At 34.5% G+C, this 17,847-nt stretch overlaps 1 protein-coding gene and 1 pseudogene across 1 annotated transcript; one reads left to right on the top strand and one right to left on the bottom strand.

Moving 5' to 3' along the window:
• LOC140955631 (uncharacterized) overlaps nt 1-15,050 on the bottom strand; it is a 51,296-nt pseudogene extending 36,246 nt beyond the window's left edge.
• Nucleotides 5,756-9,655, top strand: LOC140955578 (uncharacterized). The gene is made up of 2 exons (XM_073409161.1): nt 5,756-8,695; nt 9,605-9,655. Exons 1-2 carry the CDS (start codon nt 6,176-6,178, stop codon nt 9,653-9,655), a joined length of 2,571 nt encoding a protein of 856 aa, XP_073265262.1. The 5' UTR covers nt 5,756-6,175.
• Nucleotides 15,051-17,847: the final 2,797 nt, after the last annotated feature.

The following is a 17,847-nucleotide window of genomic DNA, read 5'->3' as shown; positions in this document are numbered from 1 at the left end:
ATAAGAACTTTGAGTTGAAAGATTAATGTAAGGATTAAACAACGATAAAAATAAATGTCAAGGTTAGAGGATCCACTAATGGTACTTCAAACAAGTATATAATATAAACTCTTATTACTCAATTGGAAACCACACATAAAGGAGGTTCCAATCAGATTATAAACTAGTAACATGATTACATTAGTTATCTTATTCGAATAAAGCTAATACTTGTAAATGTTGGCAGACATTCATGATTATAAATTATGTTAACAACAAATCAAGTTCCTTTCATAGCTCAGGTGTCGGTTATACCATACAGTATGGGCTATGAAAGTGCCAAGTATTTGTTGTACCAACTGTTATACAACATAAATCTAGATTAACCATTTAACAAGCAAAGTATTAAAAGTGAACAAGATAACAAATATAAAACATGTTAGTATCCAACGTTAAGGTCCATGTTAAGTTTATATTATACTTATTCTTACACCATTAGTGTACCCTTTTCACCTTGACATAATTAACTTAGCTAAACATAATGAAAGAAAGAAACATAGATGAACAAGATAAGAACATAAATGAGAAAGAAGTTAACTAAGTAAAGGAAAGGAAATGAAGTGCATAAAATTGATATTAATGAGAGAAAAACATAAGCAATACAAAGAGAGAAAGCAAGAGCATGATCTTGATCTGGAAACCAAGATGCCTCAATACATGGTAAGTGCCTCAATATCTTCTTGTCTGAACAAGACATCATTGCTAACATCATAATTTGCCCAGAATCCTCAGGAATGTTCTAGGAAATTTTCTCAGCTTTCCAACAAAAAAAAGATGAGGTCATTTGGACTTCTAGAACTCAAGATATGGGCCAAACACTAAATAGTGTCTGGGCTGCAGGACAACTTCGGACTTCTTCGTTGTTCCTTCAGTTTGGACTTCAAAACGGCCTTTTTAAATCTTGGGCTCCGCATGAAAGTTGTAGGCCTTTGTCTTACCTTTCCATCCATATAAAATGGACCTAAATCCAAGATCTAGAGCTCCAGATATGATCCAATTACCGAGCAATGTTCCGGTTTGGACTGCATCTGCATCTCTTTTCTAAGTTTGGCCATCTCTTTGTCCTTTCACTTTCAATACTTAAACTCATCAATCAATCCTTTTATTTATGTGATAGGCCTGCATTTAAAATGAGCATTTACCATAAATTAAGGTATCTTATAATATCAAACTTGTTATTATAAAACATGCTTTAGTTAAGGAGTTATTGATACTTCAAGTGCAAAATGATGATATAAAACCTTGATAAACATGCACTTTTAAGTACTAATCACACCCCCCAACCAGCTTATTACTAGTCCCTAGTAATCTAAAGCGTTAAAATAGAGAAACAATTTGCAAGTTCCACAAAGCAAGGCATTCATCATTCAACTTCCATTAATCTATCCAGATAAACAAACTCTCATTAAATTTATATTACTGCTTCATACTTCTTAAACAAGATATTAATAAACCTTATTTTTATGTGCTCAATATATGAAAACATAGATGATGGGGCTTTGGTTGGAAGAAAACAATATTATGTTCAAATGTTTAAGGTGAACTTCCTTGGGTTGGGATTATTATTATTATTACTTTTTTTTCTTTTTTTTTTCTTTTTTTTTATATACACATACAACTTAAAACACAATGTATCTTTAACCCATGTAACGAGTTTTAGGCTAATGACTCTCAGACCAGTTGGTCTTAGGGCATTAGGTGTTGAGACACCCCTACGAGCTTAACAACTCGGGTTGCAGATACTGATACGTAGATAGTGCAATGTTTGATTCCCTTAAGCTTTTCTCCTTAACCCATGTAACAAGCTTTGGGCCAATAGCTCCCAAGTCAGTTGACTTTAGGGTATTAGGTGTTAAAACACCCCTTCGGGCTTAATTACTTAGGTTAGGGAGGCTACGAAACCAAACTTATCTACATTTTTATTATCATCAATATTATCAATTTTTTTTTTTTTTGCAAATTATATACTATCCCTTACCCTTAGTTGTTACCTTCAACAAAAGAACATAAATAATGTAATAATCCAATGTGCAACCCAAAATCATATGTTAAAGTGTGTGTGTGAAAATGAAGGTTTAATAATACTTGTTAAATGAGTATAGGAGCAGAATTAAGTGATAACAATGCGAGAGTTTGTAAACCTGAATATTTCAAGAAGTATTCTAATAGGCCTTGTTATGAATATTGCAAATAACCATTAGAAAATTTTTACTAAGATGCGTCTCAAGAATAATTCCTCTTTACACTGCCATCCTAGTAATAACAGTTTTGCCAAATGGTTTTTTAAAAACAAAAACAGTTAATTGGTTAGTTTTTTTTTTTTAAAACTACTACCCTCTCCCCCCAACCAAAACGAGACATTGTCCTCAATGTCCTAAGGTAGAAAGATATAGTATAGAAGACATCACCTGAAACAACGAACAATGATAAACCTGAAACACACTTAAATAAATATAAGAAGTAACAAAACAAAATAATATGCTATTAATAAAACCAAAAGACACAAGGTTTCACAGATGAAGGCTCAAATCTAATCTAAGCTTTTTACGGCTTTCCTTAACTGACCAATCTAGGCAACTCATGCAAGGATCAATGACAGGGATGAAAGATTGTAGTTGGTCAATCAATTGTTCAGCAGTAGCAGCAGAGATTATGATTTGTCGTGCCGAAGATGTTAGAAATTCCTGTTCCACAACTTGATCATGGAAAGACAACAACTTATCATAAAAACCATTAACATTTAACAAACCTATAGGATAATAGCCCAATAAGCTTTATGTTCAATTTCCACAGGCAAGTGACAAGGTTTTTCATAGACTAGTCTATAAGGTGACATACCTAATGGTGTTTTATATGCAGTTCGATAAGCCCAAAGTGCATCATTAAGTCTTAAAGACCAGTCTTTCCGATTAGGGTTCACTATTTTCTCCAAGATTTGTTTGATCTCCCTATTAGCAAGCTCTACTTGTCCACTTGTCTGAGGGTGATAAGGGGTGGCAACTTTGTGTGTGATTCCATATTTCTTCATTAAAGAAGCAAATGGCTTGTTGCAGAAATGTGTTCCACCATCACTTATTATGGCTCGAGGGATTCCAAATCGACTCAAAATATTGTCTTTCAAAAACTTTATCACTGTTTTGTGATCATTGTTTCGACTTGGAATTGCCTGTATCCATTTTGAAACATAATCTACTGCGACTAATATGTACACGAAACCAAATGATGGAGGAAATGGACCCATGAAATCTATACCCCAACAGTCAAAGATCTCAATGACAAGAATAGGATTTAAAGGCATCATGTGACGTTTTGAAATAGATCCCAACTTTTGACAATTTTCACAAGTCTTGCAGAATGCATGTGAGTCTTTGAACATGGTGGGCCAATAAAATCCACTTTGTAAGATTTTTGCAATTGTCTTTCTTGATGAGAAATGACCCCCACATGCCTCAGAATGACAAAATTTAATAACACTACTTACCTCATTGTCAGGAATGCATCTTCGAAATATTTGATCAGGACAATATTTGAATAAATAAGGGTCATCCCAATAAAAGTTCTTCACTTTGTTCAAGAACTTTCTTTTGTCTTGGGTACTCCAATGAGCTGGCAATTGTCCTGAAACATGAAAATTAACAATATTAGCAAACCAAGGCATCGTAGAAATGGAAAATAAAGATTCATCGGGAAAGTAGTCATCGGTTGGTGTGATGTCAGATGTCGAATCTGTTGTCAATCTTGACAAATGATCTGCAACAACATTTTCGGTGCCTTTCTTGTCTTTGATTGTGATATCAAATTCTTGAAGTAACAAAATCCACCGCACCAATCTAGCCTTAGAATCTTTCTTAGAAAGAAGATATTTCAATGCTGCATGATCACTAAAAACAACAACAGGTGAGCCAACAAGATAAGATCTGAATTTATCACAAGCAAATACTACTGCAAGTAATTCTTTTTCAGTGGTGGTGTAATTCATTTGAGCACTATTTAAAGTTTTACTTGCATAGTAAATCACATAAGGTTTCTTATCTTTTCTTTGTCCCAAGACAGCACCCACGGCATAATCACTAGCGTCATACTGATGTAACCATATTATTTGATAGTTTCACCCGCATTTAACTAGTGTTTTGCATATGTTATTTATATAAAATGCCTTGATATTCTTTGTTTTATGTTTTGAAGGCATTTTTGGATGAAAGATGCAAAAAGGAGTAAATTGGAGGTAATTGGCAGATTTGACGTTCAGTCGGTATTTTATGCAGAGCGTGAGTTCCAGAGATCGAAATGAAGTGATTCCAGTGGCATTAAAAAGCTAACATCCATACCTTTTTGGAAATGTAATGCAAGAAAAATAAAAAGAGAAAGATCATGGAAATCACATCCTTCAAAGTCAAATCTCGCAGTCTGCCAATGTTGACCTTTGCCCATTAAAAATTCAATATCTGGAGCTTCAGAAGTCCAATTGATGAAAACTCAATTTTGTTGGATTCCTTACTCAAAGATCTATAAACGCTCCAAATTTCAGCCAAAAAAGATGTCATATGAGGGAGATATGATTTTTCAAAGATGATAGCTGAATTCTGCCAGCAAGCAGGTTGCGTGAAGAAACGAATCAAAATTTCATCCAGAAGCATCCAAACCGACCAGCAATTTAGCTCCTCTAGTAAATATTCTAGAAGGTCAAGGAAGGCAGCCACCAACCTCAAGGAAGGCAGCCACCAACCTCAAGGCAGCCACCAACCTCATGGCAGCCACCAACCTCAACCCAGCAGCCAGCAGCCTTCACACTACCACCGTCTATTGATGTTCACACTTGAGCTTTGATATTTTCTTACTTACAATTTGTGTATAAATAGAGGGTGAGTAGAAGGAAGAAGAGGAAGAGAAAGAAGAAGGAGGAAACACAAACTCTCCTCTCTACAAATTAGAAATTATGTATTCTTTAATCTTTAGGAGTAGTTGTTCAATAGATATGCAAGGCTAAGCTCGTTTTCTTGGTTGCAAGGACACAACAAACCTTCGGATTTCAAGAACCGTGAGATTTATTCTTCCTTTTATTTTCAGTTTATGTTATGAATGAGTATGATTGTTTTCCTATGCATATTTCTTATGATTGTTTATCTTAATTGCTAGAGCGGACTCTAAGTTATTATTGTGAACAATCTATTGCTAAGTTTGATATCAAAACCGGAGTTGTGGTATATAAACTTGTGAAGCAACTAAGCTTGATAATTGTAGCGGAACTACGTTATTAAACTTAGGGAGAACATTCGATCATAGCAACACAAATTGACAACTTGTTTGTTAAGATTAATGAATTTATCTAGATCTTAAGGCTGCCATTGGATTAAATCATTAGTGCGGACACTGTGATTGTTTGTTGGTTAGGGCTAGTTATACGGCGGATCCGTTAATTAACCAATATTAAGAAAAGATAAAATTCATAATATAAACTGGAGTTTCGTTTCAAGGATCGGTTCTAATTTCCGTTGGTGGACGTGTGCTTGCAACCAAGGTTTGTTTTCTTGATATATTTCAGTTTCAATTGATTTTGTTTGCTAGTTTAATTTCTTCTATATTTTAGATCATCATAAATCAAATCCCCCCCAATTACATAACGTACAACATAAAAATCTGACTTCAAACTTCCTCGTGGGATCGACCCCTTGCTTGCTCTATACTATCTTGTGTGTTGTGTTTTAAGCTAGGGTAATTAATTTGTGCGACCGCGACATCGCAACAAATTTTGGCGCCGTTGCCGGGGAGGTAATTTTAGTTGATTCTTGTGCTTGTACTGTTATTTTTAGTTTCTGTGATTGTTATTTACATTTCTGAAAAAAAAAAAACAAAAACAGAATTTTTGCTTGCGGTGTTACTGTTCACTTGCCGCAGCGGTACTGTTGAAGACAGAATTGTTTGTGGAATTAGGTTTCTAACCTTCATTTTCTGAAGTGAAACGACGTTCTGAACAAGACTAGTGGTATACCACTAGCCCCACCCCATCGAGGCCAAATTCTGCTGTTTTCTAAGGTTTTTAGGTAGTTTTAGTTTTTTTTAGCATAGGATTTTCATATAATTTTCATTTTTTTTTTCTCTTGTGTGGTTGCTTTCTTTTGAGTTTTCTTAGCGATTGATGCCAGTAACCCGTTCTACTAATCAGAGTCTAGTGCAGGTTGATCTTGAAATAGAAAACACTTTACGCAAGTTAAGAAAGGAAGTTCACCTCAACACCATGGCGATTGCACGACAACAAACACTCAAGGAGCTTGCTGCTCCTAACGTGGAAAATCAACCATTGTGCATAAACATTGACAATAATGTAAACTTTGAGCTCAAATCTGGTTTTATACATTTGTTACCAACATTTAATGGTCTTGCAGGAGAAGATCCTCATACTCATCTCAAGGAGTTCCATATGGTTTGTGTTGGCATGAAACCGAATGGAGTTGATGAAGAACAAGTTAAGTTGAAAGCTTTCCCTTTCTCTTTAAAAGGGGCAGCAAAGGCATGGCTTTTCTCTATTCTCCCAGGATCTATTGGAACTTGGAATGCCATGAAGAAGATTTTCCTTGAGAAGTATTTCCCAGCATCTCGAGTTGCCAACATAAGGAAAGAAATATGTGGGATTCGGCAATCTCATGGAGAGACTCTCTCAGAGTATTGGGAAAGATTTGAGCAACTGTGTATTCAATGCCCTCATCATCAAATACCCGATCAACTGCTCATTCAATATTTCTATGAAGGATTGATGCCTACTGACCGTAGTATCATTGATGCTGCAAGTGGAGGCGCATTGGTAGATAAGACACCTGAGGCTGCACGCCAATTGATCTCAAACATGGCAGCCAACTCGAAACAATTTGGCACTCGTGGAGACTTCTCCAACAAACGAGTAAATGAGGTAAGTATTTCTAACCTTGAAAATAAAGTTAATGATCTTACTTCTCTTGTGCGTTCTTTGGCTTGTGGAAATGTGCAGCAGGTGAAAGTTTGTAGCATATGCTCCTCACAAGGACATGCTTCAAATATGTGCCCAACAATGCAAGAAGATTACATTGAACAAGCTCATGCAATAGATGGAGCATTCAACGGACAACCTCAGCGTAAGTATGATCCTTTTTCCCACATGTACAATCCTGGATGGAGAGATCATCCTAACCTACGATATGGGAACCAACCTCAACAAGGCAATCAAGGCCAACAATTCCATCCCAATGGATTTCAACCCCAACAGAATTATCAAGCAAGACAATCATCATCCAATGATGATCTTCGTGAGATGATGAAAACTTTGGCTTCTAATACTGTTACTTTGCAACAAAATGTCATGTCTTTTCAACAGGAAACAAGGTCAAGTATTCACAACTTGGAAAAGCAAATGGGGCAAGTAGCTTCAAGTGTGGGGAAATTGGAAGCACAAATGAATGGAAAGTTGCCCTCCCAAGCATTAAATCCAATAGAGAATGTTAGTGCAATCATGCTGCGAAGTGGGAAAGAACTTGAAGAGAAAAGGTCAAAACAAATTGAGATGGAGGAAGAAGAAGAGATAGAAACTAAATTGAGTACAAAGAAGGAACATCATCCTCCTCCTCCACAAACTGAAACAAAGACCAACACTCCAAAGGTAAATCCTCACTCAATGAATTCCAGTTTTAAAACAATTCCACCCTTTCCCGTGAGTTCTTCTAAGTCAAAGAAAGAGGACAAAGAAAAAGAGATTTTAGAGGTTTTTAAGAAAGTAGAACTCAACATTCCTTTGCTTGATGCTATTAAGCAAATTCCCAAGTATGCAAAATTCTTGAAGGAGTTGTGTACTACCAAGAGAACTTTCAAACTGAAAGGTCATGAAACGGTAAGTATGGGTGAAGTTATATCTGCTGTTGTTCAAAAGAATTTGCCTTTGAAACAAAAAGACCCAGGTGCGTTTACTATCCCATGTGTTATTGGTAATACTAGTTTTAAAAGTGCTTTATGCGATTTAGGTGCATCCATTAGTGTTATGCCTAAACATGTTTATGATTCTCTTAGTCTAGAGCCTTTGAATAAAACTAGTATTGTAATGCAACTTGCGGATCGTAGTTTTGTTTACCCACTTGGTGTGATAGAAGATGTCCTAGTCAAGATTGATAGTTTGGTTATTCCATGTGACTTTTATATTCTTGATATGGAACATGATTCTTGTGATTCATCAACCAGCACTCCTGTATTGTTTGGGAGACCATTCTTGAAAACTGCCAACACAAAGATTGATTGTGGTAAGGATACCTTGTCTATGGAGGTAGGAGATGAAAAAATTGAATTTAATTTTCATGATGCAATGACATATCCTTATAGCAATGTTTATTCTATCACATGTTATGACCAAGTTGATAAGTGTGTGCAGCAAGTTTGTGATTTTGATGATGAGTATGGATTAAGCATGGCTTTGAGCAATGACTATGATTTTACCAAGATAGAAGAGATGGAAAGGCATATATGTGTTCCCCAAAACATGCATGAATCAACATTGGATTTGCAAGCTTTGCAAATTGTCCTTCATGATGCAGGTGTCATTTACCCCATCACGAACAGTGAATGGGTGGCGCCTATCCTTTTGGTGCCCAAAAAGATTGGAATTACGGTGGAAGAGATTCGAAATGATGTTTACGAGAATGCAAGGATTTACAAAGAAAAGACTAAGAATCTTCATGACCGAATGCTTACAAGAAAGGAGTTTCATGTTGGAGACAAAGTCCTTCTTTATCATTCGCGTTTAAAACTTTTTCCTGGAAAGTTACGCTCTCGTTGGATTGGACCATTTGTTGTTTCTAATGTTTTTCCTTATGGTGCGTTGAAATTACAAGTTTAGAAACGAACAACATACTCAAAGTCAATGGGCATCGTTTGAAACCTTTCTATGAAGGTTGGACGGCAGAACTCACCGCTTCTGCAGAGTTAGCTGAACCAATCTATGAAGAATGAGCATGCAACATGTCGAGCCAATGACATAAAACAAAAGTGCTTACTGGGAGGCAACCCAGCACAAAAAGAAAAAAAAATCAGATTTGCTTTCTTTTTCCTTATCTTTTATTTTTCGTATTTTACTTTATCTTTGTCATTCTCTTATGTTCCTTTGCTTTTATTTCAACATTGAATTCTCCAATACCCCCACACTTTTATTTCAACATTGAGGACAATGTTGAAATAAAAGTGTGGGGGTATTGGGAGAATTTTGGTTTTCTTATTTTCATTTTCTTTGTTGTTTTTTTTTTTAAAAAAAAAAAAACATTGTGTTTGATCTTTTTAACTCCTATTGGTTTTTTAGAATATCAGTATTATATATGAGAATTAATTGAGATAGATGAAGATATAAATCAAATGAAGGAGTATGCATGCAAATTTTAAGGTTTAATTGGTTTAGGGATTGACTTTGAGAATATGCCATGTTGACTTTATAGTGTTATACCAATGCAAGCTTTTGAGCCTTCAACATTATATTCTTTGAGTGTGCATTCTTTCAATGATAAGTATCTCTAGAACTTGCTTCATATCTTATTAAGATTATTTACAAATATACATGAAGATGATAAAGGCATTAGGAATTTTTACCCCTCGAGCCAAAAAGCCAACTTAAAGCATATTATCCTTAGTGAGCCCGTTTTGAGCTTGTTTATCTTTTCTTTGCTTTATCCATGTATAAGCCTTAACTTTATATATGTTTTTTCTTTTCCCCCTGGCCAAGGATTAGTAGAGCATATACTTGTAATATTTAATGGAATTATGGTTGGAAATTATGTGAAAAGAAAGAGGTGATGCTTGATGAAAAGATGGGCAAAGTTGCCAAAAAAAAAAAAAAAAAAAAAAAACAGAATAATAATAAAAAAAAAAGTATTCCTTTATGTTCTTAAGGTTTTATGTTGAAAGAGCTTGAAATCAAAAGGAGTTAAGCATTGGTGATTAAAGATGAAAAAAATTTTTGAGCTTTGATGGAATATCTTGTTTGAAGTATCATTTGTCAAAATGCTCTACTTTCTTTGGTTTGAACCTTTCCTTTTACTTTCTTTTACCTTACCTTAACCTCAGCCCCATTACATCTGGAAAATAAGACCTTTTGATTCATGTAGTAATTGTAATAAGTTGCTAATGGAGATGAGATTGAAAAGCAAGCTTATGGTAGAACATACTCTTTGATTGAATTTGAGAGATTTAAACACATAAACCCTAAACACATGAGTGTTGGAGTGTATATCAATGAGAGGACCTATCACTTTGGCATGGCATAGATTTCATTTAAATCCAGACGATTGATTGAGTTTTGAAGTTTGCATGTAAATAAATTCATGAGAATTATATTATTTATCCTTCATGATTGTATTCTTGTTTATAATGCTTGTACTCTTAGACATTGATGGGAGATTAAGAAATTGATCATAGTTATTTTCAATTTAATTTTATTTATCCTTTCTCGAGGACGAGCAAGAGCTAAGTGTGGGGGTATTTGATGTAACCATATTATTTGATAGTTTCACCCGCATTTAACTAGTGTTTTGCATATGTTATTTATATAAAATGCCTTGATATTCTTTGTTTTATGTTTTGAAGGCATTTTTGGATGAAAGATGCAAAAAGGAGTAAATTGGAGGTAATTGGCAGATTTGACGTTCAGTCGGTATTTTGTGCAGAGCGTGAGTTCCAGAGATCGAAATGAAGTGATTCCAGTGGCATTAAAAAGCTAACATCCATACCTTTTTGGAAATGTAATGCAAGAAAAATAAAAAGAGAAAAATCATGGAAATCACATCCTTCAAAGTCAAATCTCGCAGTCTGCCAATGTTGACCTTTGCCCATTAAAAATTCAATATCTGGAGCTTCAGAAGTCCAATTGATGAAAACTCAATTTTTTTGGATTCCTTACTCAAAGATCTATAAACGCTCCAAATTTCAGCCAAAAACGATGTCATATGAGGGAGATATGATTTTTCAAAGATGACAGCTGAATTCTGCCAGCAAGCAGGTTGCGTGAAGAAACGAATCAAAATTTCATCCAGAAGCATCCAAACCGACCAGCAATTTAGCTCCTCTAGTAAATATTCTAGAAGGTCAAGGAAGGCAGCCACCAACCTCAAGGAAGGCAGCCACCAACCTCAAGGCAGCCACCAACCTCAACCCAGCAGCCAGCAGCCTTCACACTACCACCATCTATTGATGTTCACACTTGAGCTTTGATATTTTCTTACTTACAATTTGTGTATAAATAGAGGGTGAGTAGAAGGAAGAAGAGGAAGAGAAAGAAGAAGGAGGAAACACAAACTCTCCTCTCTACAAATCAGAAATTATGTATTCTTTAATCTTTAGGAGTAGTTGTTCAATAGATATGCAAGGCTAAGCTCGTTTTCTTGGTTGCAAGGACACAACAAACCTTCGGATTTCAAGAACCGTGAGATTTATTCTTCCTTTTATTTTCAGTTTATGTTATGAATGAGTATGATTGTTTTCCTATGCATATTTCTTATGATTGTTTATCTTAATTGCTAGAGCGGACTCTAAGTTATTATTGTGAACAATCTATTGCTAAGTTTGATATCAAAACCGGAGTTGTGGTATATAAACTTGTGAAGCAACTAAGCTTGATAATTGTAGCGGAACTACGTTATTAAACTTAGGGAGAACATTCGATCATAGCAACACAAATTGACAACTTGTTTGTTAAGATTAATGAATTTATCTAGATCTTAAGGCTGCCATTGGATTAAATCATTAGTGCGGACACTGTGATTGTTTGTTGGTTAGGGCTAGTTATACGGCGGATCCGTTAATTAACCAATATTAAGAAAAGATAAAATTCATAATATAAACTGGAGTTTCGTTTCAAGGATCGGTTCTAATTTCCGTTGGTGGACGTGTGCTTGCAACCAAGGTTTGTTTTCTTGATATATTTTAGTTTCAATTGATTTTGTTTGCTAGTTTAATTTCTTCTATATTTTAGATCATCATAAATCAAATCCCCCCCAATTACATAACGTACAACATAAAAATCTGACTTCAAACTTCCTCGTGGGATCGACCCCTTGCTTGCTCTATACTATCTTGTGTGTTGTGTTTTAAGCTAGGGTAATTAATTTGTGCGACCGCGACATCGCAACACATACATTATTTCAAAAGGTAATGACCAATCAGGAGGTTGAATGACAGGAGCAGAAGTAAGCAAGTTTTTAAGTTTAATAAAGGCTTCTTCACAATGTTTAGTCCATTCAAAAATATTATCCTTTGTTAGAAGGTTACTCAAGGGCTTAGATATTACACTAAAATCTTTGATGAACCTTCTGTAAAAACCAGCATGTCCTAAGAATGATCTAACATCTTTAACAGATTTTGGTGTTGGTAAGTTGGCAATTAACTCGATTTTAGATTTGTCAACCTCAATTCCTTTCGATGAAACAATGTGACCAAGTACAATGCCGTTTGTTACCATAAAGTGATATTTTTCCCAATTCAATACAAGATTCTTCTCTTCACACCTATTCAAAACCTTTTCTAAGTTAGTCAAACAATCATCAAATGAATCACCAAAAACATAAAAATCATCCATAAAAATTTCAAGAAAACGTTCAACCATATCACTGAATATGCTAAGCATGCATCTTTGAAACGTGGCTGGTGCATTACATAATCCAAAAGGCATCCTTCGATATGCAAAAGTACCAAATGGACATGTGAAAGTAGTCTTCTCTTGATCTTCCAATGCAATTTCAATTTGATTGTAACCTGAATAGCCATCTATGAAACAATAAAATTCATGACCTGCAACTCTTTCTAGGATTTGGTCCATGAAAGGTAAAGGGAAATGATCTTTTCTAGTCATTGAATTAAGTTTCCTATAGTCAATTCACATGCGCCAACCACTAACAGTCCTAGTTGGAATTAACTCATTTTTCTCATTCGTTATCACAGTGACTCCAGACTTTTTGGGTACAACTTGGGTAGGACTTACCCATTTGCTGTCAGAAATAGGATAAATGATTCCATTATCTAGAAGCTTAATGACTTCATTTTTCACTACTTCTTTCATATTAGGATTAAGCCTTCGTTGCATTTCTCTAGAGGGTTTAGCATTTTCCTCGAAATAAATCCTGTGTGTGCAAATCAAAGGGCTAATTCCTTTTATGTCAGCTATGGTCCATCCTAATGCATTTTTATGCATTTTCAAAATTTGTAATAACTTACCTTCTTGATGTGCATTAAGTTTGGAAGAGATTATTACCGGACAAGTTTCATTTTCTCCCAAAAATGAGTATTTGAGATTAAATGGTAACGGCTTCAATTCTGGTTTTGGTGGTTGAACACTTGAAGGTATGGGCTCAATTGATCGTGGTGGCAATTCTTCAATTTGTGGTCTCCAATTGCATGCCTTTGATTCCTGAAAGTAGACCATTTGCAAATCATCAGATTCATCAATCTCAGTTTCACTAGAAGTGGTTTGACATTGATCATGAACTAATTTTTCAATAAAGTCCACTTCCTGTAAATCATTATCATCTCCAGGTTGCTTGTAAATGTTGAAAATATTCATCTCCAATGTCATGTTTCCAAATGATAGCTTCATCAGTCCATTCCTATAATTAATCAATGCATTAGAAGTGGCAAGAAATGGACGTCCTAAAATGACAGGAATTGAATTACATGCTTCAACAGGTTGTGTATCCAATACAACAAAATCTACAGGGTAAATGAATTTATCGACTTGTACTAACACATCTTCAACTATTCCTCTAGGCACTTTTACAAATCTATCATCAAGTAAAAGAGTTACAGAGGTTGGTTTTAACTCACCTAGATTGAGACTTTGAAAGACTGAATATGGAAGTAAATTCACACTAGCTCCAAGATCAAGTAAGGCTCTTTCAATTTTATGTTCTCCAATAAAGCAAGAAATTGTAGGACAACCAGGGTCTTTATATTTCAAAGCATTATTGTTTTGAAGAATGGCACTTACTTGTTCGGCTAAAAAGGCTTTCTTTTTCACATTCAGTTTTCTCTTCACGGTGCATAGATCTTTTAAAAATTTAGCATAGGAAGGTACTTGTTTAATAGCATCCAACAAAGGAATATTGATCCTTACCTGTTTGAAAGTTTCAAAGATTTCAGAGTTGTGATTGACTTTCCTTTGTTTGGTCATGGCATGAGGAAATAGGAGTGCTGGCGGGGAATCAACCTTTTCTTTGCAATGTTCAGGTTCAACCTCTTCCTTACCCTCAGAGATAGACTCTTCATATTTCTCACAAGGTTCAAGAGTGGGTTTTTCAATAACCTTACCACTATGAAGAGTGATGACTGATTTGACTTGATCCTTGTGTTGGCTTTCAGAACTACTTGCATTTGCATTGTATTGCCCATTTGGATTTTGTTGTGGTTGAGAAGGAAACTTACCTTTCTCTTGAAAACTGAGAGCAGATGTTAATTTTTCAAGAGGATCTTTAAAATCTGTCATGCTTTAAGCAAGTTGAGTGTTGATTGTCTCCTGCTTTTCAATGAATGCATGCAATGTTTCGTCAAGATTTCTTCTAGAAGGTGGAGCATAAGGAGGTGCATATCCATGAGAATTTTGGAAATTATGCTGTGCCTGAAACAGTGGTTGTGAAGTTTGTGTATTATTGCTATCACTCTTCCAACTAAAATTTTGGTGATTTCTCCAACCAGGGTTATACGTTTGTGAGTATGGGTTATGGCTGGGCCTTTGGAAACTATTTAAAGCATGGGCTTGTTCATGGAGGCATTCCCTAAAAGAAGGCAAAGTTGGACAATTATTTGTTGATTGATCCTTGGTTTCATAGATTTGACACACAATGTCTTGAACAAATTTTAATTGATCACTCCTTTTCAATTCAAGTGCTTCGACTTTTCTAGCTAAAGTTGCAAACTTGGCTTGGAGGTCACGATCTTCCCTAAGGTTATACATACCTCCATTAGATGTATGAGGTTGAGTTTTACTTGGTGCCTCATATGTACCTGTGTGTCCTAATTTTGAGCATTTTCGACTAGTAAGTCTAGGTACTTCATTGCTTCATTAGGGTCTTTATCTTCAAAAGTTTCATTGCACATCAATTCAACCATTTGCCTATCTCTAGGTGTTAAACCTTCATAAAAATGTGAAACCAATCTCCATGTTTCAAAACCATGATGAGGGCAAGTATTAAGGAAGTCTCGATACCTATCCCAACATTGGTAAAATGTTTCTCCTGACTTTTAAGTGAAAGTGATGATTTGTCTTTTGAAAGAGTTTGTTCTGTGAGACGGAAAAAACTTATTTAAAAATTGTTGTTACATTTCATCCCAAGCACAAATAGATCCTGGTCTTAAATTTTATAGCCATGTTTTAGCTTTATCTTTTAATGAAAAAGGAAAAAGCTTTAATCTAATGGTGTTCATGCTACAATTTGAGTCATTATAGGTATTACAGACCTCCTCAAATTCCCTTAAATGCAAGTATGGATTTTCTAGGTCAAAGCCATGAAAAGAAGGTAAAAGTTGAATAATGCCTGGCTTAAAATTAAAATGAGATGCATCAGGAGGGAAAATTATGCATGAGGGTGCACTTTTTCTTATGGGATTCATGTGGTCTCAAGTGTTCTCATACGGTTATTCTCATTATTCTCATTATGAAGCGATTGATTATCTTCTTCGGCCATATTTTCTGAAAATGATGAGGATACCCTACAAAGTCGGCCACTTAATGTACGTAACCAAACTCTCATGCACCTATAAGAAGAGAATAAAAGGAAGAAAAGAAAAGAGAAGAAAAAAGAAACAAAACAAAAAGGAAACAAAAGTTAGATAAAATGAAAAGTGAAAAGACAAAATAAAATAAATATTATAATTTATACAAGAATTTACCTCCCCGACAACGGCGCCAAAAACTTGACACGACCAAAAGATTGATGTCTTCTCCCAAGTGCAGGAGTGTCGAAGTAATAAATAACCCGGCAAGACCGAGGTTGAACCAAAAAAAGGTTAATTGTATAAATTATAATAAGAATACAACAACAACAACAACAACAATAATAGTAATAGTAATAATAATAATAATACTCAGTACGTGATGTTGTTATACCTGAGAATGATCTAAAAGATCGGGTCACAGGTTTGCAGCCTAAATACTGAGTTTATGAAAAAGATCAAGAGATATATTATATAATATAAACAGATTTCTGATGCGAATGAACAAAGGAAGACCAATAATGTCAGGATCCTTGATCAAACATAGAGCATACTTAGCGTACATAAAATATAATAAGAATGTAAATAACAATATTAATAGTAGTAGTAGTAGTAGTAAAAAAAAAAAAAGAGAAGAGGAAGAAATTAATGAGAACTTTGAGATGAAAGATTACTGTAAGGATTAAACAATGATAAAAACAAATGTCAAGGTTAGAGGATCCACTAATGGTATTTCAAACAAGTATAGTATAAACTCTTGTTATTCAACTGGAAACCACACACAAAGGAGGTTCCAATTAGATTATAATTGTTAACATGATTACATTAATTATGAAGCGATTGATTATCTTCTTCGGCCATATTTTCTGAAAATGATGAGGATACCCTACAAAGTCGGCCACTTAATGTACGTAACCAAACTCTCATGCACCTATAAAAAGAGAATAAAAGGAAGAAAAGAAAAGAGAAGAAAAAAGAAACAAAACAAATATGAAACAAAAGTTAGATAAAATGAAAAGTGAAAAGAGAAAATAAAATATAATATTATAAATTTATACAAGAATTTACCTCCCCGACAACGGCGCCAAAAACTTGACACGACCAAAAGATTGATGTCTTCTCCTAAGTGTAGGAGTGTCGAAGTAATAAATAACCCGGCAAGACCGAGGTTGAACCAAAAAAAGGTTAATTGTATAAATTATAAATAAGAATACAACAACAACAACAACAACAATAATAGTAATAGTAATAATAATAATAATACTCAGTACGTGATGTTGTTATACCTGAGAATGATCTAAAAGATCGGGTCACAGGTTTGCAGCCTAAATACTGAGTTTATGAAAAGATCAAAGAGATATATTATATAATATAAACAGATTTCTGATGCGAATGAACAAAGGAAGACCAACAATGTCAGGATCCTTGATCAAACATAGAGCATACTTAGCATACATAAAATATAATAAGAATGTAAATAACAATAATAGTAGTAGTAGTAGTAGTAGTAGTAGTAGTAGTAAAAAAAAAAGAGAAGAGGAAGAAATTAATGAGAACTTTGAGATGAAAGATTACTGTAAGGATTAAAAAATGATAAAAACAAATGTCAAGGTTAGAGGATCCACTAATGGTATTTCAAACAAGTATAGTATAAACTTTTGTTATTCAACTGGAAACCACACACAAAGGAGGTTCCAATTAGATTATAATTGTTAACATGATTACATTAATTATCTTGTTCAAGTAATGCCAATACTTGTAAATATTATCAGATATTCATGGTAATAACTTATGTTAACAACAAATCAAGTTCCTTTCATAGCACATGTGTAGGTTATATACCATACGGTTGGGCTATGAAAGTGCCAAGCATTTATTGTACCAAGGGTTGTTCAACATAAATCTAGATTAACCATTTAACAACCAATGTATTAAAAGTGAGCAAGATAATAAATATAAAACATGTTAGTATCAAGCATTAAAGTCCATATTGAGTTTATATTATACTTATTCTTACACCATTAGTGTAACCTTTTCACCTTGACATAATATATTTAGCTAAACATAATGAAAGAAAGAAACATAAATAAACAAGATAAGAACATAATTATA

This window comes from Populus alba, chromosome 5 (assembly GCF_005239225.2).
Source record: "Populus alba chromosome 5, ASM523922v2, whole genome shotgun sequence".
NCBI lineage: Eukaryota > Viridiplantae > Streptophyta > Magnoliopsida > Malpighiales > Salicaceae > Populus > Populus alba.
The sequence above is the reverse complement of the archived record's forward strand: the minus strand, read 5'-3'. Positions and strand labels throughout refer to the sequence as shown.